Source organism: Gallinula chloropus (assembly GCF_964237585.1).
Source record: "Gallinula chloropus genome assembly, chromosome: 20".
In the NCBI taxonomy this organism is placed as follows: Eukaryota; Metazoa; Chordata; class Aves; order Gruiformes; family Rallidae; genus Gallinula; species Gallinula chloropus.
This window is the reverse complement of record NC_140105.1, coordinates 10722450-10746069: the sequence shown is the minus strand read 5'-3', so window position 1 is coordinate 10746069 and position 23620 is coordinate 10722450. Positions and strand designations below refer to the sequence as shown.

The 23620-nt window shown below is 42.7% G+C and overlaps 1 protein-coding gene across 1 annotated transcript in view; it reads right to left on the bottom strand.

Annotated features, from left to right (window-relative positions):
* ABCC3 (ATP binding cassette subfamily C member 3) overlaps nucleotides 1-23620 on the bottom strand; it is a 51612-nt gene that overhangs the window by 7728 nt on the left and 20264 nt on the right. The window contains exons 6-22 of the mRNA XM_084273666.1: nucleotides 23158-23219; nucleotides 21618-21749; nucleotides 17470-17688; nucleotides 14749-14926; nucleotides 14054-14215; nucleotides 12890-12982; nucleotides 11359-11562; nucleotides 9955-10101; nucleotides 9464-9551; nucleotides 8388-8454; nucleotides 6186-6312; nucleotides 5696-5872; nucleotides 4667-4834; nucleotides 3726-3909; nucleotides 2928-3033; nucleotides 2165-2318; nucleotides 254-461 (exon numbers count right to left, since the gene is read on the bottom strand). Of these exons, the coding sequence (XP_084129792.1) occupies nucleotides 254-461; nucleotides 2165-2318; nucleotides 2928-3033; nucleotides 3726-3909; nucleotides 4667-4834; nucleotides 5696-5872; nucleotides 6186-6312; nucleotides 8388-8454; nucleotides 9464-9551; nucleotides 9955-10101; nucleotides 11359-11562; nucleotides 12890-12982; nucleotides 14054-14215; nucleotides 14749-14926; nucleotides 17470-17688; nucleotides 21618-21749; nucleotides 23158-23219 (2476 nt within the window). The remainder of the gene's footprint in view (nucleotides 1-253; nucleotides 462-2164; nucleotides 2319-2927; nucleotides 3034-3725; nucleotides 3910-4666; nucleotides 4835-5695; nucleotides 5873-6185; nucleotides 6313-8387; nucleotides 8455-9463; nucleotides 9552-9954; nucleotides 10102-11358; nucleotides 11563-12889; nucleotides 12983-14053; nucleotides 14216-14748; nucleotides 14927-17469; nucleotides 17689-21617; nucleotides 21750-23157; nucleotides 23220-23620) is intronic.

Below are 23620 nucleotides of genomic sequence, written 5' to 3'. Positions count from 1 at the left end.
TACAATCTCACACCCAAGCCTTCAGTCTCTTCTGCTGCTGGCCTCATGCTTTCTTTCCAGCTCACCTCTCTCAAGCTTCCATGCCACCCAATCAACCTCCTTAAGGGCTGAGCTCAGACTTTGTAGCTCCAGGTTACTTCACTTCCCCAGCTTAAGATAGGATGTGGGAGGTGATTTTGGGCCCCCAGCAACTGCTGCCATGGCTTTCCCACCTAAGTCCTCTTTACTAAACATGGATTTTATCTGGTCTCACCTTGCAGGAGGCCCAAGGCAGCGTAGACTCCGATTCGCATGGCTGTGTTGTGCTGAGTCCCGTTTATCACCGGCTCGTTGGTCCAGTCGCTGAGCCACACGTTGGCCCCAATGGCAGCAGCATTTTGACAGCAGTACAGGAAACATATCACTAAAGAAAGGACAGGGCTGACGGCCTTCATGTACTGCCAGAACACTGTCAGCTTCACCTGCAAAATCACACACCGAAGCTGGTTTGGACAACTGACACAACCCAGAGTTTAGGCAGGAGAAGAGGAAAAAGAAACATAAAATTCTTCATCAGAGGAACTGCTAAATTCAAAATTGCCCAAATTCTAACATGCCACAGAGACCAGTCATCTGCCTGAGCTCCGTGGCACGGCGATGACTTTGAAAACAAGTCAGAAACTCACTGAAATACTCTTTTCCTCTATTTTAAGGAACTGTATTTTAATTGGGTTTGTGGGGTTGTAGTTTTTAAGGCTATGCCAGAAGGAGGAAAAAGAAAAAATAATCCCAACCCCAAAAAGCTGATCAAATAGCAGCAAATACGGGCAGCAAGAGTGGGAGCCAAGTTCTTCAAGCAAAAGCAGTGACTTGGCAGGCGTATCGAGCTCAGGACTACTTTACATGGCCTATTTAAGGGAAAGTGCTGAATACGCCTCCATTCAGGTGTCTTTCCAGCAGCTTAATTGAGGTACCAAATGCTAGTGCACCCCAACAGGAGCATAAGAGATGATGCTTGTGGGAAAAAGTAAAATGCTATCTCCAAGGTAGTGCAAAAAAGAGAGGCAGACACTCAGGACGAAGCTCAAGTCTCTAAAAAAGCATAAGAAGTAGTAATTGAAAGAACAAGTGTTCCTTATTAGGGACTTGGAAAGCTAAAATAATGCACAGGAACAGTAAATTACATGTCTGTGCCATGGACTATGTACATCAGACTAAACAGGACACCCTTAACCTTTGGAAGTGGAGGGAAGGGGGTTTCTAACGAAACCTCTCAGTTCCTATTCCATCCGCTGCTCCTTTCTGTCCCTTTCATAGAATCCCAGACTGGTCTGGGTTAGAAGGGACTCCAAGGATCACAGAGCTCCAACCCCCTGCCACAGGCAGGGACACCAACCTCCAGGCCTGGATCTAAACAAGGTTGCCCAGGGCCCCATCCAACCTGGCCTTGAACACCCCCAGGGATGGGGCATCCACCACCTCTCTGGGCAGCCTGTTCCAGCCCCTCACCACTCTCTCTGTAAAGAACTTCCCCCTAATATCTCATCTAACCCTTCCCTCCTTCAGCTTCACTCCATCCCCCTTGTCCAGCCATTATCTACCCTTTTAAAAAGCTGATTCCCCTCCTGTTCCTCTGCTCCTTTCAGGGACTGGAAGGCTGCAATGAGGTCCCCCTGCAGCCTTCTCTTCTCCAGACTGAACCAGCCCAGGTCCCTCAGCCTCTCTTCATAGGGGAGCTGCTCCAGCCCTCTGAGCATCTCCGTGGCTCCTCTGACCCCTCTCCAACAGTCCCACATCTTTCTTGTATTGGGGGCCCAGCTCTGGACACAGGACTCCAGCTGGGGCCATACAAAGGCAGAGCAGAGAGGGACAATCCCCCCCCTTTAGGGACAACCACTTTTCCTTTACTTTTGCATTCCCATCTCCTTTCTTCCTTCTCTTTTCCTCTGTTCCCATGTCACTCCCTGGCCCCACCTGGGGGACGTACAGCCCCTTTTGCACCTGTAACCATAAAATCCTCTAGAAGACAGTGATGGGTGTCACTTGGACAGAACAGATCAGCTGATGGGTATAACCAGGTTTGAAGGATTGGAGGCCACCAGATTAACACCTAAAACCTCCACTCATAATTTATCCAGCTCATTTAACAGAGCTGGATCAAATGTAACCATCATTTGGACCGTACCGTTCCCGTTTCAGTGGTTTCAGCCTGGATAAGTTTCTCATTGGGATGTTTCCTTGGCAGAGGAGGCTCTGCTGGCTTCTTTTCACAGACTCTTCGTTTCGTTGACATTTTGTTGGGACATTCTCCTCCCTCAGAAGATATTACACTAAGTTGCCTAGTCAAAACAGAAGAGTCATTAGGAGAAAAGGGGCATACTGTGGCAGTGCTGAGGCAAGGCTGGGATGCAGCAGGTTGGATTTCTTCCCAGCTCTCCTGCCTCACTCACAGTTTTGGGTGCTTGTAGCACTCCTCTGAATGTTCAGGGATGCCAGAAATACAGTTCCCAGCAAAGATTGTGGCAGGGCCTGGGCTCTTGGCAACAGCCTTTAGAGGCTTCATCACAAGACAGACATTTCAAAGCTAAGCTCTGAGCTTCCCTGTTCTCACATCCACAGGAGCTGCACAGTGTCTATAGGTATGGTTATGAAAACTATTAAAGATTTAAACTATTAAAGGTTTAGTGTTGTGTGGGTAAAGACACAGACTGGTGTTACCAGGGAACCAGAGAGTTGCTTTAAGAGACTGGTTCAGTTTGGATGAGAAAGAGGATTGCACGAATAGATGTTTGAGCATCATATTTATTTTCAAAAGGACACTAAACCGATTTATAAGATAAAATTAAGGAACCTGAAAAGCCCAGACTGAGGGGCAGTATATGCCTAACATCTGCCAGATGTGTTCCACCCCAGACACAGACTTGCAAACACATGAACCTCATGTTTACCTAAGAAACTGTTTGCGGACCTCATTTGTCACTGGTTCGTTATCTGCCAGATCGGTGTGGATGCTGAGGGTGTCTTCAGCTAGCAGGACTTCTTCCTCCTCTACCACTGCAAGACAAGATGACACGTCAGAGTTTCTGCTGAATAAACCAGAAAGCACAGAAGGAGGTGGCTGTACAAAACAAGTCATGAAGCACACCACCACAGCAGTAAAGTCATCGTGCATGAACTCCCCCATAGCTTTGCTTACATCCCTCCTGTGCATCACTTCTCCAAACTAAATTGCAAAGACCTTGTGAGGCAGGTTGGCTGCCAAATGCATTTAGATCACATTCCTTTAGCTCATCAGAATTGTTAAGCAACAGCATTACAGATGGTTCTAGCTAAATTCCCTCAGAGGACACACTTTAGGCATCATCTTGGGATGGTGGGGTCATGTCAAGAACTACTGCAAGCCTCTGCTGTGGCTACAAGATGTCCTGCATGTTCCCCTCTGCCTGTCTGGAGAGCAGACACAGAGAGGAAACTTGGCCTTTGCTAATTGTAAAATAAATTCCCAACTTTAAAATAATTTCCTAACACAAGAATCACTTTTTTCTAGGACAAGCCACATGGAATTTTGAAAGAAATCTGTGAAAACACTTCTCAATAATACAGACCTGGCCCTAGACAGTAATTTTCATGATAACACAGAAATGCCAGGCTGTCACAAGGAAGCAGGGGACACTTTTAAACAGAGAAAATCTCTGTAATCTGGTTTGATGGAAAAAGGCATGTTTTAAGAGCAAGTGACACTGTACTTGTTGGCTCGTCCTCCTCGACGTCTTCATCGAGCGCGTAGTTCCGCAGGAACTCCGCAAAGGCCTTGTTCTGTTTCAGCAGGTCCTGGTAGGATCCCATTTCAGAGATTTTGCCATCTGCCAGGACAATGATATGGTCTACCTGTGGCAGGAAGCTGATGCCATGGGTCACAAGGATTCGGGTCTGGATAGGAGAAAAAAGAAGCAGCCCAAATCTCTCAGTTGTCACTGCAGGGACTAACAGTACTCAAATAACCAAAGATTACCATGTTTTGGGGGCAGGGAGTGCATTATCACATCAGGGTGAAATGCCAGGGCAAATACATTGTCCTTCTTAGCCAAAGAGGTTTGGAAACACGTACATGAGCTTACTGTGTTCCCTACTGCATGCTCATGTGACCACAGAGGGAAGGAAACCAGCCAAATTATCATTCTCCCTTTCCTTTGTGCTGACTTACTTTTCAGCCCTTCCCTTCTGAGCTCTGAAGCAGTCTGAGAAGATCATAACGGGAGCAGAAGGGGAAGCAAAGAGATTGCAAATCTGGCTGCATGCTGCCAAAGACCTCTGTAAAATCAGCAAGCTGCTATTACAACTTCCTCACTGTACTGCCTCCAAGTAACAACAAGCAAGATCAAGCTGACAATCATTACAAGTTCCTGCAAACACCTCGGATTTGGAGATCTCATAGCAGGGATTTTAAAAGACAGACCAGGTTTTGGGCTCTACGTGTCCCAACTAGCTCTCATCACTCCAGGGCATGTCTAACCAGCAGCTCACCACCGGCTGTGCTGTGGGAAAAAGGTGTCCAACACTGCCAATTAAACACAGCAACTCAGGAATGATTCAGCACTGAAGCCTCCGTGGTGAAACAGCTTTCCTGTTACCCATCAGTGTTTCTGAGTTCGTGAGCATTTTGCAGGGGATCTAAATGCCAACTCACTTTTCCTTTAAGTACCCCATCTGGACCAATAACTTTATCAAAGATGTGCTTTGCAACGTGTGAGTCCACAGCAGAAAGAGGATCATCCAGCAGGTAAATGTCAGAGTTGCTGTACACTGCACGAGCCAGGCTCACTCGCTGCCTCTGGCCTCCTGAGAGGTTGATGCCCTGGAGGGAAAGAGGAGAGAACAAAACCTATCACACAGCTCCAGCAGCAGCTCTGGCTTTGCACGGCTCCACCCCGGTCCAACACTCAGGAGCTAAATTGAAACATGAGAAGCTGAGGAGAATAACTCACTCCGAGTGCACAGGAACAGAATGCCTCTAAATCTGTTTGTTCACTGCCAAACTTCCACTCATCAGGCAATCTGGAGACAGAATAAGCCTCTTGCTTAATAAGCTCCTAAAGGGAGCTGGTAAAATGTTAAACTATAAAGAGGAAGACCGTCAACCAGGATATAAAATGCAAACATTCAAAGCAGGGCTGCGGCATACGGAACACCTTCCACATCTCTCACCTGACACACAAACCCACCTACCCACTCCCACCTAGTGAAATCCATTGCAAATTCAGTGGCCTGTGGAAAAAAAACCCCAACCTTTGTTGGTAATCACAGATGTAAAAGTTTCTCATTGAAATGAGGTGTTAAGGGATGATCATATCACTTTTACACTCGAAGCACACCATATGTTCCCTCCCTTTCTATCCCTCCAGGAAAGGAATGGCTTTAAATATTCGGGACAGATGCACCTGTGCAATTGGACAACACATGGAGGATGCTCTAATCTTCCAGGGAGAGATAGGCAATTATGTATCAAAACACACACCCTTAAAGGTAGGAACAAGTTGAAGTCCAACTGCTCTCCACAAAGCTGCCCAGCATGTTTCAGGGTTGATTGTAGTAGGGATGTCAGTGTAAAGATCCAAATAAATCAAGCGCTAACTACACATCATTCTCTCTTAAACTAGATAGAGCAGGGATCCCCAAGCTGGTCTGACTTGAAAATAATAATAATTTAAAAAATTACCTTCTCTCCTATCTCTGTCTGATCTCCTCCTGGCAGCACTTCCAGGTCAGTTTTTAAAGCACAGGCCTCCAGGACATTTTGGTATTTTTGTTCATTAGAGGCTTGGCCAAACAAAATGTTATCTTTCAGCGTGGCATTCTGGATCCAGGCTTGTTGGGGCACATAAGCAACAGAACCCTAGAACAAGGAGGAAGAGAGGAAACCTCTGACTTGTAACAAGCAAGCAATTCATGCTTAAAACTCTGATTAAGATCTGCAGCACGTATATTTCACATTAGACATGTATGTGTGCTAATTGCTAAGGTAGAGTTGATAGAATCAGGAAAGTCATTTCATACAAAACCCAACTGAAGAGGTGTGGGCAAAACCCAAATAAACACACAGACAAACTGCCCTAGGAGCAACCAGCCTGCTGTGCATTATAAGCGAGGGCAGGCATAAGCAGCATGTTTCCATGCCATCATTAAACAGCATCACAAACAGCACAAACCTTCACAGCCACTTCTCCTTCCAGCTTTTCCATTTCCCCCAGGAGAGCAGACACCAGAGATGACTTCCCACAGCCAACGTGGCCAACAACGGCAACCAAAGCACCACTGGGGACCAACAGATTTATACTGTGGAGGAAACAGGCTGGAAATTAATTAAACATTAGTTTACTAAAGACATGAGGGGGTCTTTAAATCAGGGCTGAAATAGAGAGTCACAAATCAGCCTGACCTCAGCCTGACTGGATATAGTAACTGCAGCTTGGTCACTGGTCTTCTCCTCCCTTTCTTGTGTACAACCAACTGTAAGCAGAACTGCAGGAGTAAATGGAAACCCAGCATTAATCTATCCTGCTGGTTGTTAAAATGGGAGTATTGGTAGTAAGCCTTCCAAGACCCTTGTCTGTGTCATCAGTCCCTCAGTAAGTCAAACAGGGTTAAGAAGCATTTTGAAAGCAGACAATTTTCCAGAAGTCTTTTGGGTTTTGATTTTAAAACCCAGAGCAACGAGTGAATGCACCCCACCTAAAACTGTTCAAAGCACTTCAGCACTGTGCTTCCAGTGCTGGCAAATCAGGATTGCAATGCCACAGGAAAAACAAAACTCTCCCAATTAAAAACCTTTACTCTTTTCCCTGCTGTGTTATTAGAGGTATTGCTTTAGATCCTGGTTTTGAAGCTGAACTGATACAGAAAGACTGACAGACAGTTTATTTGCCATCAAAGCGCCTTTCGCTAAGGAAATGAAGCCAAACTTCTGTTTGTGCAGATCCTGATGCAAAATTAGGACCCCAATTCTTATGCAGATTCGTACCAAGCAGGTAAAATTGATGCTTTGAACTCTGCAAGAGTGGAGGGGCTTTGTTTGGTGCTTGGGGTTTTGTTAGTTTGTTTTTCAAAGCAGGAAAAATCAAAACTGCTTTTTCTTTTTCATTGCTCCTTCTGTCTAGCTGGGTTTTGCCTTACAGCTACTTTAGGAAGTCATCAGGTAATTTTAGGCTAGCCATTGGAGCTGGAGATGCAGGGTTCTTTCTGAAGTAAACCCCAGAACACTGAAGTCTACCTGGCTGTGGATATGACTGCCTGAACCAAGCGGGCTCCTCTGAGCTCTAAACCTCTTCCTTGCAGGTTAACCTATTAACATAATACTCTCAGCACAGCAGCACGAGCTCCTTGGGCTGGGAATGCTAAGAATGCTGCTCAGGTTTCTGTGAGTTTGAGCTGACAACAAAGCAAACACATGGAAGGGAAATACACTTCCAGGGAAATTTTGTTTGCCTTCATTTAAATAAGCAAATGAGCAAAACATACACCCCTGTTTCCCCATCTCGAAACAGCCCGTCTACAGCCACAGGGATGAGTCTGCCACAAGATTCTTAAAACAACCCCAGACCAAACCCAGACATCTCAAATGTCCTCAAATCCATCAGATCAATTTGATTTGTCCAACATTTCAGTTAAAAAAGTGTCTTCTGAAGACATTTATGAAGCCTTTCTGTCCTTTAACTGGTCACCATTTCATAGTTGTGGCTGTGGAGTTAAAGCCTTACAGCACTGTTCTGTAAAGCCTAACTACAATGAGACATGAGGATTAGCTTGATGTTTGAAAGGCAGAAGAGACACACATATTGCATTTGGGGCCCTCCTACAAGAAGGACACTGAGGTCCTGGAGCATGTCCAGAGAAGGGCAACCAGGCTGATGAAGAGGCTGAAGAGCAAATCCTATGAGGAGCAGCTGAGGGAGCTGGGGGGTGTTCAGCCTGGAGAAGAGGAGGCTGAGGGGAGACCTTATCACCACCTACAACTACCTGGAAGGAGGGTGTAGAGAGGTGGGAAATGGTCTGTTTTCCCAAGCCACAGGTGATAGGACAAAGGGAAATGGGCTCAAGCTGCACCAGGGCAGGGTCAGAGCAGACAGTATAAAAAAGTGCCTCACTGAAGGCACTGGGACAGGCTGAGTCACCCACCCTGGATGTATTTAACAGATGAGTAGAGGAGGTGCTCAGGGATATGGGTTAGTAGAGGACAGGTATGGTTGGACTTGATTTCAAAGGTCTTTTCCAACCTAGTGATTCTGTGATATGCAATGCTCACTCTTCCAGAAGTGAGCCTCCAGGTATTACTAGACATCTCTCAAACTGACCTCCCAGGAACCAGAAACCAGGCACAGATGTTGTCTTGCAATTGCATAAAGAAATCTTACTCTTTCAAAGATGCCTTAAGCTCCTTTCCCCAGCTGAAGGTCGCATTTGTGACACTGATGGCATTGCCTGTATGACAAAAACAGAAGAGAGAAGGCAGATAGTACAGAATCACCAGAGCAGTACAGCTGAGACTGGCAGACAGAGGGATCTTTATTTATGGGTGTTTCACGTACACTGCAGCTCCCTTTCCTACTGGCATGGGAAGCAGAGTCTCATGACTATGGGTCACAAGACACGCTTGTTCAGTGAAAATAACTGATTGCAGCTTAAGCTATAGACTGTAAGCTTACAGACTCACAGAGCTGAAAAGCTGTCCTGCTTCATCCTGCCCCAGTGAGGCTAGTTCCAACATTTGCTGCTCACAATCCCTGTGTAACCGTTAGCACTTCACTTAAGAAGCCACTTCTGGAGTCCTAGGAGGCCACTGCATGCTGCTGACTTTGATGTATCAGCTTAAATTTGTCCCTGTGCAGCTTTTTGCTTGCCACACTACTAAGTTACAGATCTGCAGGATGTCCTTACCTCCTGGTGAAGTGGTGTGTAACAGCAATCGCACGGCAGCCACGCAGCCATCCCCCTCCTCTCTCGACAGCATCATGTCCAAGTATCAACGTGCATTACATGACAAAACACACTTTTTTGAGACAACCTGATTTGCTCATTTCTTTTGGGATACTGTTCTCCATTGTTTACAATGTTCCTGAGCATTTGTGCAGTGTGAAAGGTTTAAGCAGGTCTTGCTGGAAAGGTGTGAGCAGGTCTTGCTATCTCCAGTCAGTGGATGCACGTCACTATTCGGTGCTGTTAGCAGCCAATATATTGCAGATGCAAACTCAGGCCCAACAACTCAGCTCAAAGCTCAAAAATATAGCCAGAAACTTTTGTCATTTCCACAGAGCCTCAAGAAAAAACACTTCTCAAAGCAGCAGCTTCTTTTTTTTTGTCGTTTCTAACCAAGATTATTGTTATTATCTTTTTTTTTTTTTTTTAATAGCCCAATTTAAAATAAAAGATGTTTGTTGGTTAGTAAACATAGTTTAGAAAACATAGTTTAGAAAAATACCAATGTCTTTACCTGGTGCAATCACTTTTGTTTCCACACAATTCGGATCAAGCTCATCATGACTCAGGAACTGTTGAATTCTCTTTAAGGAAACACTTGTCTAAGAAAAGAGCACATCATTATTTTATCATTCTTGTAATGGGGACTTAATGCTCTTACTACTGAAAAAGAAAGCATGCAGAATGGCTTAAGCTTTCAGCCCCATGGGCTTCCTGAACAGTGACTCATTCTTTCCCTGTAATGAGTCCTATGATGAAATTCAAGCTTTTAACAGTGAAATTTCTCAGACTAAACTGAGTTCATCCAAGGGAAGCAAAATGCACATGGACAAGCTTACTCAGAAGGGGTCAGGCTTTCCAATACAGGGCAGCAGTAGAGAAAGGGTACAGAAAACCAGCTAAGAGGCAGGTGCCATGGATCTCTACATTCCAGAAGTTAGGGACATCTGGGATTCTTTTTGTTCAGGTTGTTCAAAACAAGGTGACACACCTGACTCTTCTTACCTGCGCAATGTTGCTAATGACTTGTGGAAGCATATTGAGGGGAAACTTTAAGATATTAAACAAGGAGAGGGAGACAAAAGCCTTTTCTGCATCCAGGATATTCTTCTCATCCACCGAGACGTATACAGCAAATGTTGTCAACGCTACCTGAAAGCCAGAGAGGGTGTTTACAGCAAGATGTATATAATGTTTTGACATTTGAAAAAGCAGTCGAGCCTGATAGGCGCCTCTGAAACAGAAGGATCAACCACAAAATTGGGTAAATTCTCTGTTTCTGACCTTTTCAACATGCTTTAAGAATGACAAGTCACACAAACAAGTTGATACAAAAAAAAAAGGGCACGCAGAATAAAATAACTTTCAGATTACTAATGGCTACACTGAGCTGAACTAGGAGATTCAAGAGGTGAACTACAGAACTCTGGTAAATAAAACAAGGAGCAGCTATCTGGCTGTGGTTTGGCTGCGTTTCCAACTCCACCCAACCACATTTTCCCATTGTAAACTGCAGGCTAAGCAAACAAGACCTACTGATCAGTAGGAAAGGGAGTAAAATCCAAGTTATTTATCGGTTCGCCGTATGCCAGGGCCCATCCACCGTGGAGGGACCGATACTCTGCAGTAAACCAACAGTGACCAGGAACGGAAATGTGTATTTAAGGAAGTGCATTAACTTTAAGGAAACATGAAAGAGGCAGGATCTTGGGGCTGTTAAGAATATTTCTGCAGGGTTGGGCCTTTGATCTCGAGAACTGTTGGCTAGGAATATTTTTGACAAAGCCCTTATCTTAATGTTTTTATTCACCAAAAGCAAAACCCTTTCTGCATGAGGGATCACAGTGCAATGAAGTGGGAAAGAGAAAATTGAGGAAAAAGCATTTCAGAATTGGCAATGTATCATTTGGGCTTTATTTTTTATGTTAAATCAATCTTTTTTTTCTTAGGTTGCAGAATAATTTAACAACTCACTCTCCCACTACAAGAAGCCGTGCAGTGCAAAGGGAAAGGTAGAAATGAGAGCTTAAGATAGATGTTGTACTGACTGATGTCCTGACTGACTCAATGAAGGGTCTTTTTTTGCTGTTTTGGCTATTCACAAGAATCTCTGAGGTTTCAAATTCTAATTTCAATTTGTTAAGGGAGGTACTTTGAAGTGGTTGGAAATTCTCCTGAGACAGCTATTCCCAGCTTCCACTGGCAAGCTTTATCACGAAATAATTTAATACCGATTAACAAAAAGGCTCTAGAGAACAGGGAACTTTGCTTCAAAGCATGTGAATGATTTTTCTTTTTTTTAAAGTATTTACATTTTATTCCTATGTACATTTAGCAAGCAGAGACCCTCACACTTATCCTTCCAGGATGTATCTGGACAGCTTAGAAAGTCACGCAAACTCAATGTACCAGGAATGGAGCGCTGATCCAGGCAAAGGTGGACAAAGAATTGAGGTAGGCAGATTTTTTCAAAACTTGCAGCTCGTTCTTCCGTATCTCCAGCACTTTTTCTGAAAATGATGGCTCCCAAGCATACAGCTTCAGCACCTTGATGCCACCCAGAATCTCATTCATTAATTTAATGCGGGAGTCTTTGTACCGCATCTGTTCCACCTGGGTTAGGAGTAAACACAGGAGACAGAGTGTCAGGGGAATGGGGAGAAGAGAGCTTTCAACATGTTGTCTCACAGATGTGATGGTCCTTGGGCTATTTCTAAAGAGGATGCAAAAGGTAATTAAAGAAAGCCAGACTGTTATCAGCGAGCTTACTGAGCAAGAGTGTACCTCCAAGGAAACCAGACATCAAAGAAAATGGCTGAAAAGCAGAGTACAAACACTTTCCACTCATCTTCACTGTTAGGGGGTATATTTTCAAAACCACCTTAAAGAAAGGTTCAGGAACTTCACAAAAATACTACCTACTTCTTCCTTTGATTTCTTCAGATTTTTTTTCCTGACATGCACAGTTGTATTGCTCAGGATATCCCTTGAAAACCATGGCTACTTCTAGTTTGGGGTGGGGTTTTTTTTTCCTCTATGTTAGAATACAGTGTTTCATTCAGTTACTTTAATAAAGAAAATAAAATCCCTGCTCAGCTATGTAGACAAAATGAAAAACTGCAGTCACACACACACACGTGCACACCCAGATACACAGCCCTGAGCTGGGTGAAAATGAATGTTAATGCTAATGTGTCAGCATCCAAGAGATTTAATGGGAAGCCTGAATGTCTCTTTTAAGACACGAAATACTACCGCTCTGTTACTAAGGCTGTGTTTAAATGTCATAAATTATAATTGCTTTCCAACTCTTACCATTTTTACATCACCAGCTTGATGGATTTTTTCAATCTTCCAGTTGCACAGCACAAGACACTTATTATATTTTTCTAGCACAAAGCCAGAGGGCACTATTATATTGGGTTTTTTCAGCTTTCCCTGACTAGAGACAACTAAAACTACAAAGGAAGGAGTAAAGGATCCTTTTACCTTAGGATAATAATTCAAATTTAAGCCCAGTTCAGTAGCAGTGAAAGTCAAAACTGGCTATTAGCATAAAAAATAAGCTGCCAGGTTTCAGTTCCCATCTCTGAACACAGTCATTCACAGCTTAAAGCCCAGAATTTATTTGCCCTTTTCCTAGACACACCTAGAAGAAGCTGGGATGTGAAGGGAAATGGAGGCAAAGAAACTTTTTGCTAATCCCATAAACTGCTGGAGAGCTATGAAGGAGCCAGGGATTCAGTGCCACACCTTTCCCTTAAATAGCCTTCAATTCACTATGGAGAAACAGTTACTAACTGTATCAGTACTATCTTACTCAGAAGGAAATTGGTGCAAATGGCACCTCATTACTGGCCAAGACAACCACCTGATGCCTTAATTTCTCATAGCACAGATGCCAATTCAGATAACGTCACGTTCTCTGCTGGTGCCTTACCTGGAATGCTCTGGTTTTCATTGCTATTGCAGAGTTAAATGGGATGAGTAAAACCATCACAGCAACTCCTGCCAGCACAGAAGGCCCTAAAGTCTTGATTGGAAGAAAAAAGGTTAAGTTGTTGTTGCTGCCATTACCCACAGCATTACACCAGCAGCAGGTTACAGAAACAGAACCCAGTGTTTTAAAGACACAAGCTGAGCTCCTCCCAGTGAAGTGTCCTGAATCCACAGAACAACTATGAGGAGGAGACAGAACAATACGACAGCCTCCACCTTGAATTATTATTATTCTGCTAGTATTGGTGATAGCAAAGCACTTTTTACCCTCTAAGTGGTTCCCAGCAGGAGGGGAAAGTAAGTTGGAACTAATGCAAACACAGAGCTATCGAGCAAATGTAGAAAGGGAACAAATAAGCCAAGGGAGGATTTTTTCCACTGACTTCTCTCTGACCTAGAGAACTGCAATTACTGAATTAACCCTGTACCCTTAATGTGAGTAAAAGCATACAAGCTGCTAGCTACCAGAGTTCAGCTTACCAGCGGAGCAGTAACTCATAAAGCTGCTGCAACTTAATGGCTTTCAAGTCTAAATCAACATGGTTATGTTTGTGCTACTGTTTTATGTAGCAAAACAGATTAATTGCATAGAAACATCTTAAGGATGAAAGCTGGTTCTGGAATAAACTAGAAACAATTTCACTGTAGCAAAGGAAAAATTACAGTGATTCTAAGTGAGGTGTGGGGTTTTTTCACGGTGACTTGCAAGAAATTTCTTTATATGGCATGATATAATCTTTATACAAGGCTTACATCTCCTATGTCCAGGATTTTTTTTGTTTGGTTTTTAAACCATTTCCCTCTCGGTCTCATTTGTATCAACTACTGGGAACACTGTGATGAGTCCAAGACTGATCCTATCAAAGCATGGTAGGGACAGAGGATACCAAAAAGCCATCTTTTGCTTCAAATGCTTTATCTTGCCCGCCAGCTGAACTAAATAATTAAGAGACTAATTGATCATGTACACCCATAGAAGCTATTTTCCTACCAGGCAGAACAATCAGTTTCTAAAAAAAAGCAGGGGTGGGTCAAATTAACAATAAAAGTAGTAAGGCTGCCCATCATTTAGACAAAGCCTGAAAAAACATGACAATGTCTGTACCTGCCAGAGGAAATACAAAGCTAGAAATATCTGGAGTGGTGCAGACCACAACATGTTCAGGAAAGTCATCAGATCCATGAAACGCTGGGCATCCACTGACATCAAGTTGACAATTTCTCCAACAGTAGACGAGCGCTTTGCTGAGTTTGTGATGACTAAGGACTGAGAAATAAGAGATGTTGGTATGTATGGAGAAACACAGAGAAGAAATCCTTAATTAACAAGACAAGATACTCCCCAAGACTGTGCTCTTCCATCAAGAAGAAAATAATTCACACCTACATCAACCCCTAACTGCCAAAGAACAAGACTTCATGAAGTGATTTGCTTGTGAGCACCTCTACCTCGAGCTGTATGTAACATTCTGAAGAAAGCCTAGCTGCCTCTAATCAACTCATAGCACTAACACAATATTCTCTGTGATCCCTTTTCCAAATAATTTAAAGTGAAACAGTATCTGCCTGTGATACATCTGGTGACCTATCAGCACACCGACACAAAGTTGTAGATGGCTAGAAAATTCTGTAAAGTATGATTGTGTGTGTATATGTGTGTGTGTGTGTGTGTGTGTGTGTAACACTGAAGTATGAAGTTTTATATTCTTCTCCAATCCTCTTCCCCATGTATTTGAGAACAGAGGCCACTTGCTTGGCTATACACTGGTGTTCCAGCCCATTAAATGCTTCCACTCTTACCTTCCGATATATCACTCCAGTGATCCCAGTTCTCAGCCTCATGCCAGTAACAAAGCAGTACTGGAAATGCTGGTGAAGTATGAGTGTCTGCAGCACAGCACAGATAAACATCAAAGCCGCAATCAAAAATCCCCACCAGGCTGGGGCATCTTTGTTCTTGATGAAGCCGATTAATACACTAGTTTTCAGAAGATAAAGGAAGGAAAAAGAAAAAGAAACAAAAAATAAAAGCCATGCAGCAAGTTTAATGGGACGTAACACAGCTTCTCTCAGCTATGGCATCCTGCCACATCCTCTCTCTAACCACAAAAAGTAAACAGCTCTCCAGGATGCAATCTGAGTTACAATTTCAGTCAAACAACATGGTAAAGATAGGACAGCAAAACCTCAGGCTTTGCCAGAGAGAAAGTCCATTTGCAAATGAACCTGTAGAAAGGGAAGTATGACGAGAAACACTGAGTTTCCCCCCTGAGATCCAGCGTTTAAACACAGGGCTGGTTGTCTGAGCTCTGTTAGGCAGCCCCCCAGGGCAAGAGGTGAATGACAGGACACAGTAGGACAGTGTAGTAAAGCAGGCAAAACCAGCTTCTTACCCAAATCCTTTTGAGCAGCCTGAGTGCTTCTGCCTGGGGTGTTTTCCCACAAAAAAGCTAAATTAAAAGACACCCTCCTGGATGCATGGTTCCTCACTACTGCTTTTCTGGTGAAGTAGTACCATTAAACTGGTTGTATCATCTTTTCTTAACAGGCCATTCCTTACTGCACACAGCTGCTCTCCCTGCACACTGTCACCATTGCAGAACGACACATAGGGATGTCCAGCATTCCCAACTATCACATTTGTGATTCCAGCCTCCTGACCAGAGTCCTGAACTGTCAAAATACAGAAGGAGCAGAGATTTGACTCCATAGTTCAAATAACCCAAAGAGGGAAAATGCACCTGGAAACTACAAATCAGGCCCCCATGCCTTGTGTTACGAGCATTAAGTTGGTAAATCTTTCTTCTTCCAGCCCAGAGAGGTCTTCCTCCTGCACCGCACGGGTCGTTCCGTGCTGTAAGCAGTCTCAGGAAAACCTCTTCCTTGTGGTCCCAGCATGGGATTCAGCAATATTTTTAGAAACATATCTTACATGCAACCTCCCAGCCAGCCATGGTTTTTTCATCTTCTCTTACCACCAGCAGTGGATTTTCCAGGACTGCAGGAATTTAGATTTGAGAAGAAATTCCCCATCATAAGCCTGAAGATCCCACTAACAATGTTTCCAGGAATTCATGCAAATTTAAGAAATTCCCATAATAGATTATACTTAGTGTTCTCAGAAGGAAGCCAGCTGCCTCCTCTTCACTAGGCACTCTGGAAGAAGACAGGCTGCAAGCTATTAAATGTCACCATACTGGGTCGGACCCTCTTTTTAGCAAATTTCTGGGTATGTCACAAACCACCCACAGAACAACATGATCCCAGAACACAGCTCCACAGCCATGTTATTTTAAGAGAGACACTCAAACAGGCCCTCTCTTCTTCCCTTCTCCACATCTACCTATGGCCTCCATCCAAACTCCATTCCTCTCTCATATATTATCAGGACTACGTGCTTTTCCATTGATTTAGACATGAAAAAAAAATAATTCATAGACTCCTAGAATCTCCTGAGTTGGAAGGGACCCAGAAGGATCATCAAGTCCAACTCCTGGCTGCACACAGGGCCAGCCCAGTCAGAGGATGGGGCTGAGCGCATCGTCCAGATGCTTCTTGAACTCAGCCAAGCTCGGTGCTGTGACTACTTCCTTGGGGAGCCTCTTCCAGTGCCTGACGACCCTCTCAGTAAGGAGCTTCTTCCCAATATCCAGCCTAAACCTAGGAGCCTCTTCCCAATATCCAGCCTAAACCTTTCATTTGATAGAAATGCTAGTATTTCCACTGTTACTTTCTTCTTAGTTAATGATTATCTGGTGAATTCTCACTCTAGGAATAATATTAACAGAGGAAAAGAATGTGAGTAACATGCAGATTCCTTTCAGAATCAGGTTGAGCAGCTGCCTCCCTGAGATGAAGGTAAGGTGTTCCTCATACAAGGGCAGTTTGAGGAGATACCACTTTTGTCAAGATTTTTTTTTTAATAGACCCATAATTTTCTTTCACATGGAAATTTACTGCAACTCTGCCTCACACGTTCTCACTGCAGTGCACATGAACTCATCTAAGTGATCCAAAATCTTTCCCAGATGACAGAGGCATGGCCAAAGCACCACAGACTGGAGCATCACGCTTCATTTGTGTATCAAGACACGCTACAGCTGCAGCCACCACCAACACATGTGGGCATCAGATGTACAGAGACTACTGGATCCAGCAAGCAGTGCTGTGCTTTGATTTCACAAATAATCCTTTAGAAATGGGGAGAAATTGCTTTGAACTGCTGCACAGAACAACAGGTAATTTGTAATTCAAAGCTGTCTACTGGTGAGGGGCGATTTATATCACATTTCATAGAATCATAGAATGGTTAGGGCTGGAATTTCAGTGAAACCTGCCCAATTTACAGCTTAGTTCACAATAAAGAAGTCCTGTCTGATGGCATTTCAGTGGGCAAGTGGGGGACCATACACATGCAGCACTGTGAGGGGAAACTAGTTGTGCATTTCAAAAGTAAACACTCCATTCCAGAGGCAAGCCTCCACAGGGATTGCACGTGAACTACTCACAGAGTAAACCAACCTTAACAGCTGAGGGTTGACGAAAGAAAGTAGGTCTTGTATCAGCTTGAAGAAGGAGCCAATTAAGAAGTATGGCCCAAAGGTTCTCAACAAGGCTTTGAGAAAGGAAGGTTTTCTATTGTGCTTCTTGTCTCTGATCAGAACTTCTGCTTCCTCTGGACCATCACCAACGTGATTCAGCACATGGTTAGATTTCTTCATATATGTCACATCTTCTTTCCTAGGTCAATGCAACAAGAAGTGACAATGAGAATGTCATTGCCCCACATCTACAGCATTGTGGTAACATTTTAAGAGTCTCTCCTTTGCTTTGCTACTGATGGATAGCAAGATTTTAGTAAGATCTAGATGCATTCAGGGATATGCCACTCTGGTGTAATGAGTCTCCTTCTCTTTTCCTGCAATATTTCTGAAGTGTACTCCAAGGGCTAGAAAAATTAATCACCATGGAATGAAAACGTGGCACAAAGTAGTAGGAGATGAAGGGTGGAGTTGACCTTGAATCTCCAATTTCTTATAGAGGAATCCTCTAACAGTTGCTATTTACATACCACAAAATGTAGGCTCACCTAGTCCTTCTGAGACTGTATTTGTTATTTAATTAGTAGCTGTACTAAACCTTTAGCCTTATCTGATCACACAGCTGCTTTCAGAGAGGTAGGCTGAATCCCTCTGGGAAGACAGGCCCTGCATCACACACCAAGCTAGGAGAGGAAGCAGGCACAGCCCTCTCAAAGTACAAAGTTTTTGCATTCCTGGAAACTTGAAAGCCTACAAACCATAGCAGCTCCAAAGCTGAGCCATCTCCCAGATCTGGGCCACAGCTGTCCGAGAATTTCAGGACAGAATCTCTGGCTTTAGGTGCTTAAATTTTACTCAGATGACATTTTAAGCATCTAGACCCTGTCTGGCTGTATCCCTTTTTTACTGTGAGCTTCTCCATCTGAGATGTAAGCCAACAAAAGCAGCCTCTTCTGCAAAGCACTCTGAGGCTGACTGGTGAAAAATGGACTCAACAGGTCTGCACCAGTCTCCAGGGCTCTAGGTGGGTTTTCTAGCAGTACCTCTGGGATTTAGGTGCCTGACTTGTTGCCCATCAATAAAGACAGGGTGCTCTGGGAAATCATTTCCTCCATGAATTGCTCTCAAAGAGCAGCCTGACAGCTTTTCTACTGGCAAATACTGAACTGGTGTTGTTTCTTGGGGGCTATGGGACCTAGAGAACAATTTCCTGAATGTCAGCCAGGAAGTTTAAGTCCAGGTGGAGCAGGGAGAAGGAAATTAGTCTGGGGCACATAAGCTGTATAAGAAGGGACAGACAGCAGAGAGACCCTAGGAACAGTGAAGACAAGAAGGCATTTCAAAAATCGTTTGTAAGTACAACCAAGTGAGGTTGGATTTATGAATCTTCATAAAGAGTGTGTAGATTTTTTTGGAGCTGGCTGGCTGCAGAGTCAAACAATTCCAACAGCCTGTGAGCATACAAAATGATCACCGTGGCTAACAGTCCACAGGTAGAAACTTGTTCACATCCTTTCAAAACAAAGGCATGTACAAATCCCAGTTCCTTTGCAATAAAGTTGAAGGGCTGGGGGAGAACCTAACCCAGACATTTTATTTTCTCCCCAGACAAGAACAAACAGTGTTGGCTTTGTCCTTCCAGATCAAACCTGGAGAGTTTATGAGCAAAGCTTTATTTTTCTGGCAACCAGGCTGTTAAACTCATTGAAGGATTTGAAGAAACAAGACTGTTTGCCCCTAACTTTGTGCTATAAAAAATGTTTATTATAGTGAGCTAATAGCAAAGCAATAGTTCTCTCGCAGCAAAAAATCCCACAGGGAGAAAATCACTTCTAGTGTTTACTATGGGTAGCTAGGTGAGGTCAGGTTTTCAGCAGCATGTAGAACTACATACACCCTTTTCTTTTTTATCAAGGCAAAGAAGCATGTGCCCGGTTTTCATTATTAATAGCAGGGCAGATAATAGATGCTGATTATCTCATGGGAAAAGACACAGCTTTCTCAATAGTGATGACAAGACCCTGCATCTTCAATTGTCCTCATAAGCACAGACTCAGAAGCTAACTAAAAATGAGGCAAAACAGATTTCAGCTCTGTCTCCTCCATCCAGCACAGCTTTTCTCAGAAGCAACTGCTCTTATCAGTAAAGTAAGGACTTCAGCCATACATGCAGAGAGAGAAGAAAGAAAAATACTCTTTGTGTGCTTTATGATCTAAAGTAACAACTTAAATCCACACCAGTCTCTCCTGTAACTCATTAGAAGCAAATGAATTATTAGCAATTATTTAACAGTAATTCACAATACAGCTGTGAAGGAAAATGTAAAAAAGGCTTTGTAGGTCTAGGAACAACAGAAATGTGATAATCATTACAATAAAATAAGTTTAAAGCTTTGGTTATGACAGAGTTGCAACTGATTAAGTTTTGAAAAATAAATTACTACTGTGTACACTGCAAATATTTTCCATGACCCTTTCAACACATGTACAACTCAACACTGCATTTTAATGCCATAAAAGCTTGCTTGGAGCACATTTAATGAGATTTAAAAGAAATAATATTTACAACAGCTCCCAAGCAACTACCACTAATGTTATTTGACATGAAGTAATTGAGAAAACCTACTTATAATTGAAGAATAAGCAGAGCCACGAAACTAACTTTGAGAGTTATGTGAAACCCAGCAATTCGGAGTACAGTGATTTGCTTTGTTTCTTCTCCTTTCCCCACCTTAGAATCATTAATATAGTCATCACAAAATTTTACCTGAGCTAAACACAAGCCAGAATTTATGGTTAAATTCATTGCCAACTGGCCCCAGTTTGTATGAATAATGTCCAGAGCGCAATGAATCCCATGACAGAATTCCAGGCATGGTTTCTGGTTTCCTACCAAAAGTTTTCCTGGACTCTAGGCACTTCTGCACAATGCCTGTGTTCTTACTATATAAAAGCCTGGGGGAGCAAGAGGTATGTCTGTGCAGCTGAAGACCAGAAACCAGACAATGCACATTATTCCACACCATAAAAATAGAGACGTTAAGGGGAAAAAAACCCCAAGCTGAAAGTAAAAGCCCAGCGCACAGACACGCAGAGCACGAGTGGGCAAGCTGGTGCTGCTAGTGCTGGAAACCTGACAAATTTTAGCTGTGAAGTACAACTCTCCATATCATATTCAGCCTTGCCAAGAACCTTACAACTCTCTCCTAATATTATCACATAATAGGGTCTTTCCAATTTGGCAAGGATACGCACAGCAAAGAACAGAGGAAAGCCTCCACATGGAGAAGAAATCTCCACAATGAAAGGAAATGGAAGCCCAGGCCTCCTCCTTACTGAGATTTGTCATTTGAAACACACCATTATCACATCTGTTTGTTTGGAAACATTCTGGACACTAATCAGTGGGAGAAGGAAATACAGTTTCACAATAGATAATGTTTTCAGATTAGATTAGGACTGAACATGCGATAAAAAGGATATCCTCTCCAGCATGGATGTAACTACATGCAAGTTCTGACCCTCATCATTCCTATCATGGGGAGGGTCTCAGCTCAAAGCAGGACATCTCTTCCTTTCCTGCCATTCACATGTTGAGCCAGTTTCATATCGTTACTGCTAGGAAGTAAAGCATTGCTCACTGCTAAGAGCCCTAAGGCTAAAAATAGTATCAGGCATAAAAAAATGACAATGGGGATGATGAGATGATGAGGAGTTCCTTTTGGTTCGTGGTACTGAGATGTTGTGGTCTATTGTACCCACAAGGATCATGGGGTTAGACAATGACCAGCTCAGTGATGAAAATTGTTCATTTTCTACAATCTGACAAACCTGATCCCTTCTTCTTACATATCTCCAGCCCTTCTTCACTTTCTCTCTGTCAGTACCTGCCTGTGTACATTTTAAGTACCTAAAGTGTGTAGGTGGTACACAAGCCCCAGAGGGGTCCCGCTTGGCTCTGCCTAGACACATTAAAATAAGCAAACATGACTGTTAATATTAATGAAGAACACACAGTTCGAAGAGGTAGGTGCCATTTTTAGTTGGCTCATTTTCAGGGATGAGCAGCTTATTAATGTTTAAACAACTCAGATCAATCTCCATTTGCAGACTTGTTTGTGTACTTACTGTTTACACTCTGCTTTTTCTCTGTCCCACTCTTTACTTAGTTGCTCTACAATAATTTTTGAAGTATCATCTTCATTCAGCGACCACAAATCTTTTTCTTCAAGGGGCCTTTTATAACCAAGAATTGCCATGCTGCACATACAAAGAAAAACAGGCCAATTCAGTTTGGTTAATAGTACTTAAAGCATCACTAGCAAAAAAGATACACCTCCAACTCCCTCTGTTCCTTACACTGATGTTTGCAATTAAGGAAAGGACATGACATAGTTTTGATTACATGTGTTTTATTGCAAACATCACTGCAGAAAAAAGGACAATAAAAAGCAACTACCAGAAGCATTTGAATGAAGCTGGTGTTAAATGAAAACAGTGAAGCTCTAGCAGTGAAAATAACTAAGTGAAAATAACTAAGTGAAAATAACTAAGTGAAAATAACTAAGTGAAAATAACTAAGTGAAAATAACTAAGTGAAAATAACTAAGTGAAAATAACTAAGTGAAAATAACTAAGTGAAAATAACTAAGTGAAAATAACTAAGTGAAAATAACTAAGTGAAAATAACTAAGTGAAAATAACTAAGTGAAAATAACTAAGTGAAAATAACTAAGTGAAAATAACTAAGTGAAAATAACTAAGTGAAAATAACTAAGTGAAAATAACTAAGTGAAAATAACTAAGTCTACCTGGAATAATTGTCAGAGGGGAACTAAATACAAAAGTGATGCTCACTTAAGCTAAAGGAAAATCAGATTTCTCTCTCCAAATAAATGAAAACTACTGTTCCTCAGCCCTTAGAGGAATTTTGATGAGGGATACAAACATCTAGTTGCATAGTTGAATCTCAATGGAGAAGCTGAACATTAAAAACTCTGGAAGTTTAGGAAGATCTCACTCTTTCATTAAAAAAGAACCAAGCAAACAAAACACCACAAAGCCTTCAGAGCGGTGGCCAAGACAACGAAGTTACATGGATGGAAGAACGAAGTTCTCAACACCCTCAACCATTGTGGAAAAGCTGGGTCTTAATGTGACCTTTGATACCTGTTCCACTGCTTTATCGTGTAGTAGTAGCAAGCCCAATCTCAAATTTGCATCTTCAGTACACATGCTTGTGAGAGCAGTATCAGTCAGTGGTAATCATGTGTGTATATAACCCAGTTTACTTTCCCTCTTGCATGGAAAACGTCCGTATAAAAATGTGTGCACCCATAATCCTCAACAGGAAACAAAACACATCCCCAGGTAGGTAAAAGGTTGCCACAACTCATCTTGTGGAACAGCCCTACATCTTAGTTTCAGTTATACTCTAGCCCGCAGTAAGTACAACTAGACTGTGTATCCTGTTAGTAATGCCACAGATGATGCCACCGCTCTTCAGAGAAGAGGTTGGGCAGTATGAGCACTCCCAGAGCTGTTTCTAAGAAGGCAAATGCTAGAAGTGCTGATGCTGTTGTGCCTGAAAGAGCATCCAGCATCAACTGCTCTGTACTGCTGACTGTACAGGGTGTGTCACAAGGAGATTTTGGGGTTGTCAGCTCACCTCGTAAACCACCAAAACGTCAATCTTGACAGGAAGCCTGAAGTTAACTCTGGACACGGGTTCTATAGCAACGATATGGGTGGGGAAACAAAGAAATCAAAAGAAATGAAGCAAGACAGCCTATTTTCATCCGGTTTGCTACATTATATGGTATGTTACATGTATGCACCTATGTCCAGAAAGGACAGAAAACTAATTCCTGTCATTTCCAGTGTAACACACAACTCTTTTTATCTTTAAAAACTGATTTATACACTGCCTTTAAATCACACTTATATAAAGTGAAATGTCATTTTACACTTTCTGAAATGAACTCAGCTGTGCTCTCAGCTCTCAATCCAATTATAAGGACCATTTTATGAACTGGAGAAGAAATTTAACCTGTGACACCACTAATATCTTCTGTTATTAATATTCATCCATATCTCAACACATATAGAACTCATTTATTAAGACTAACCTT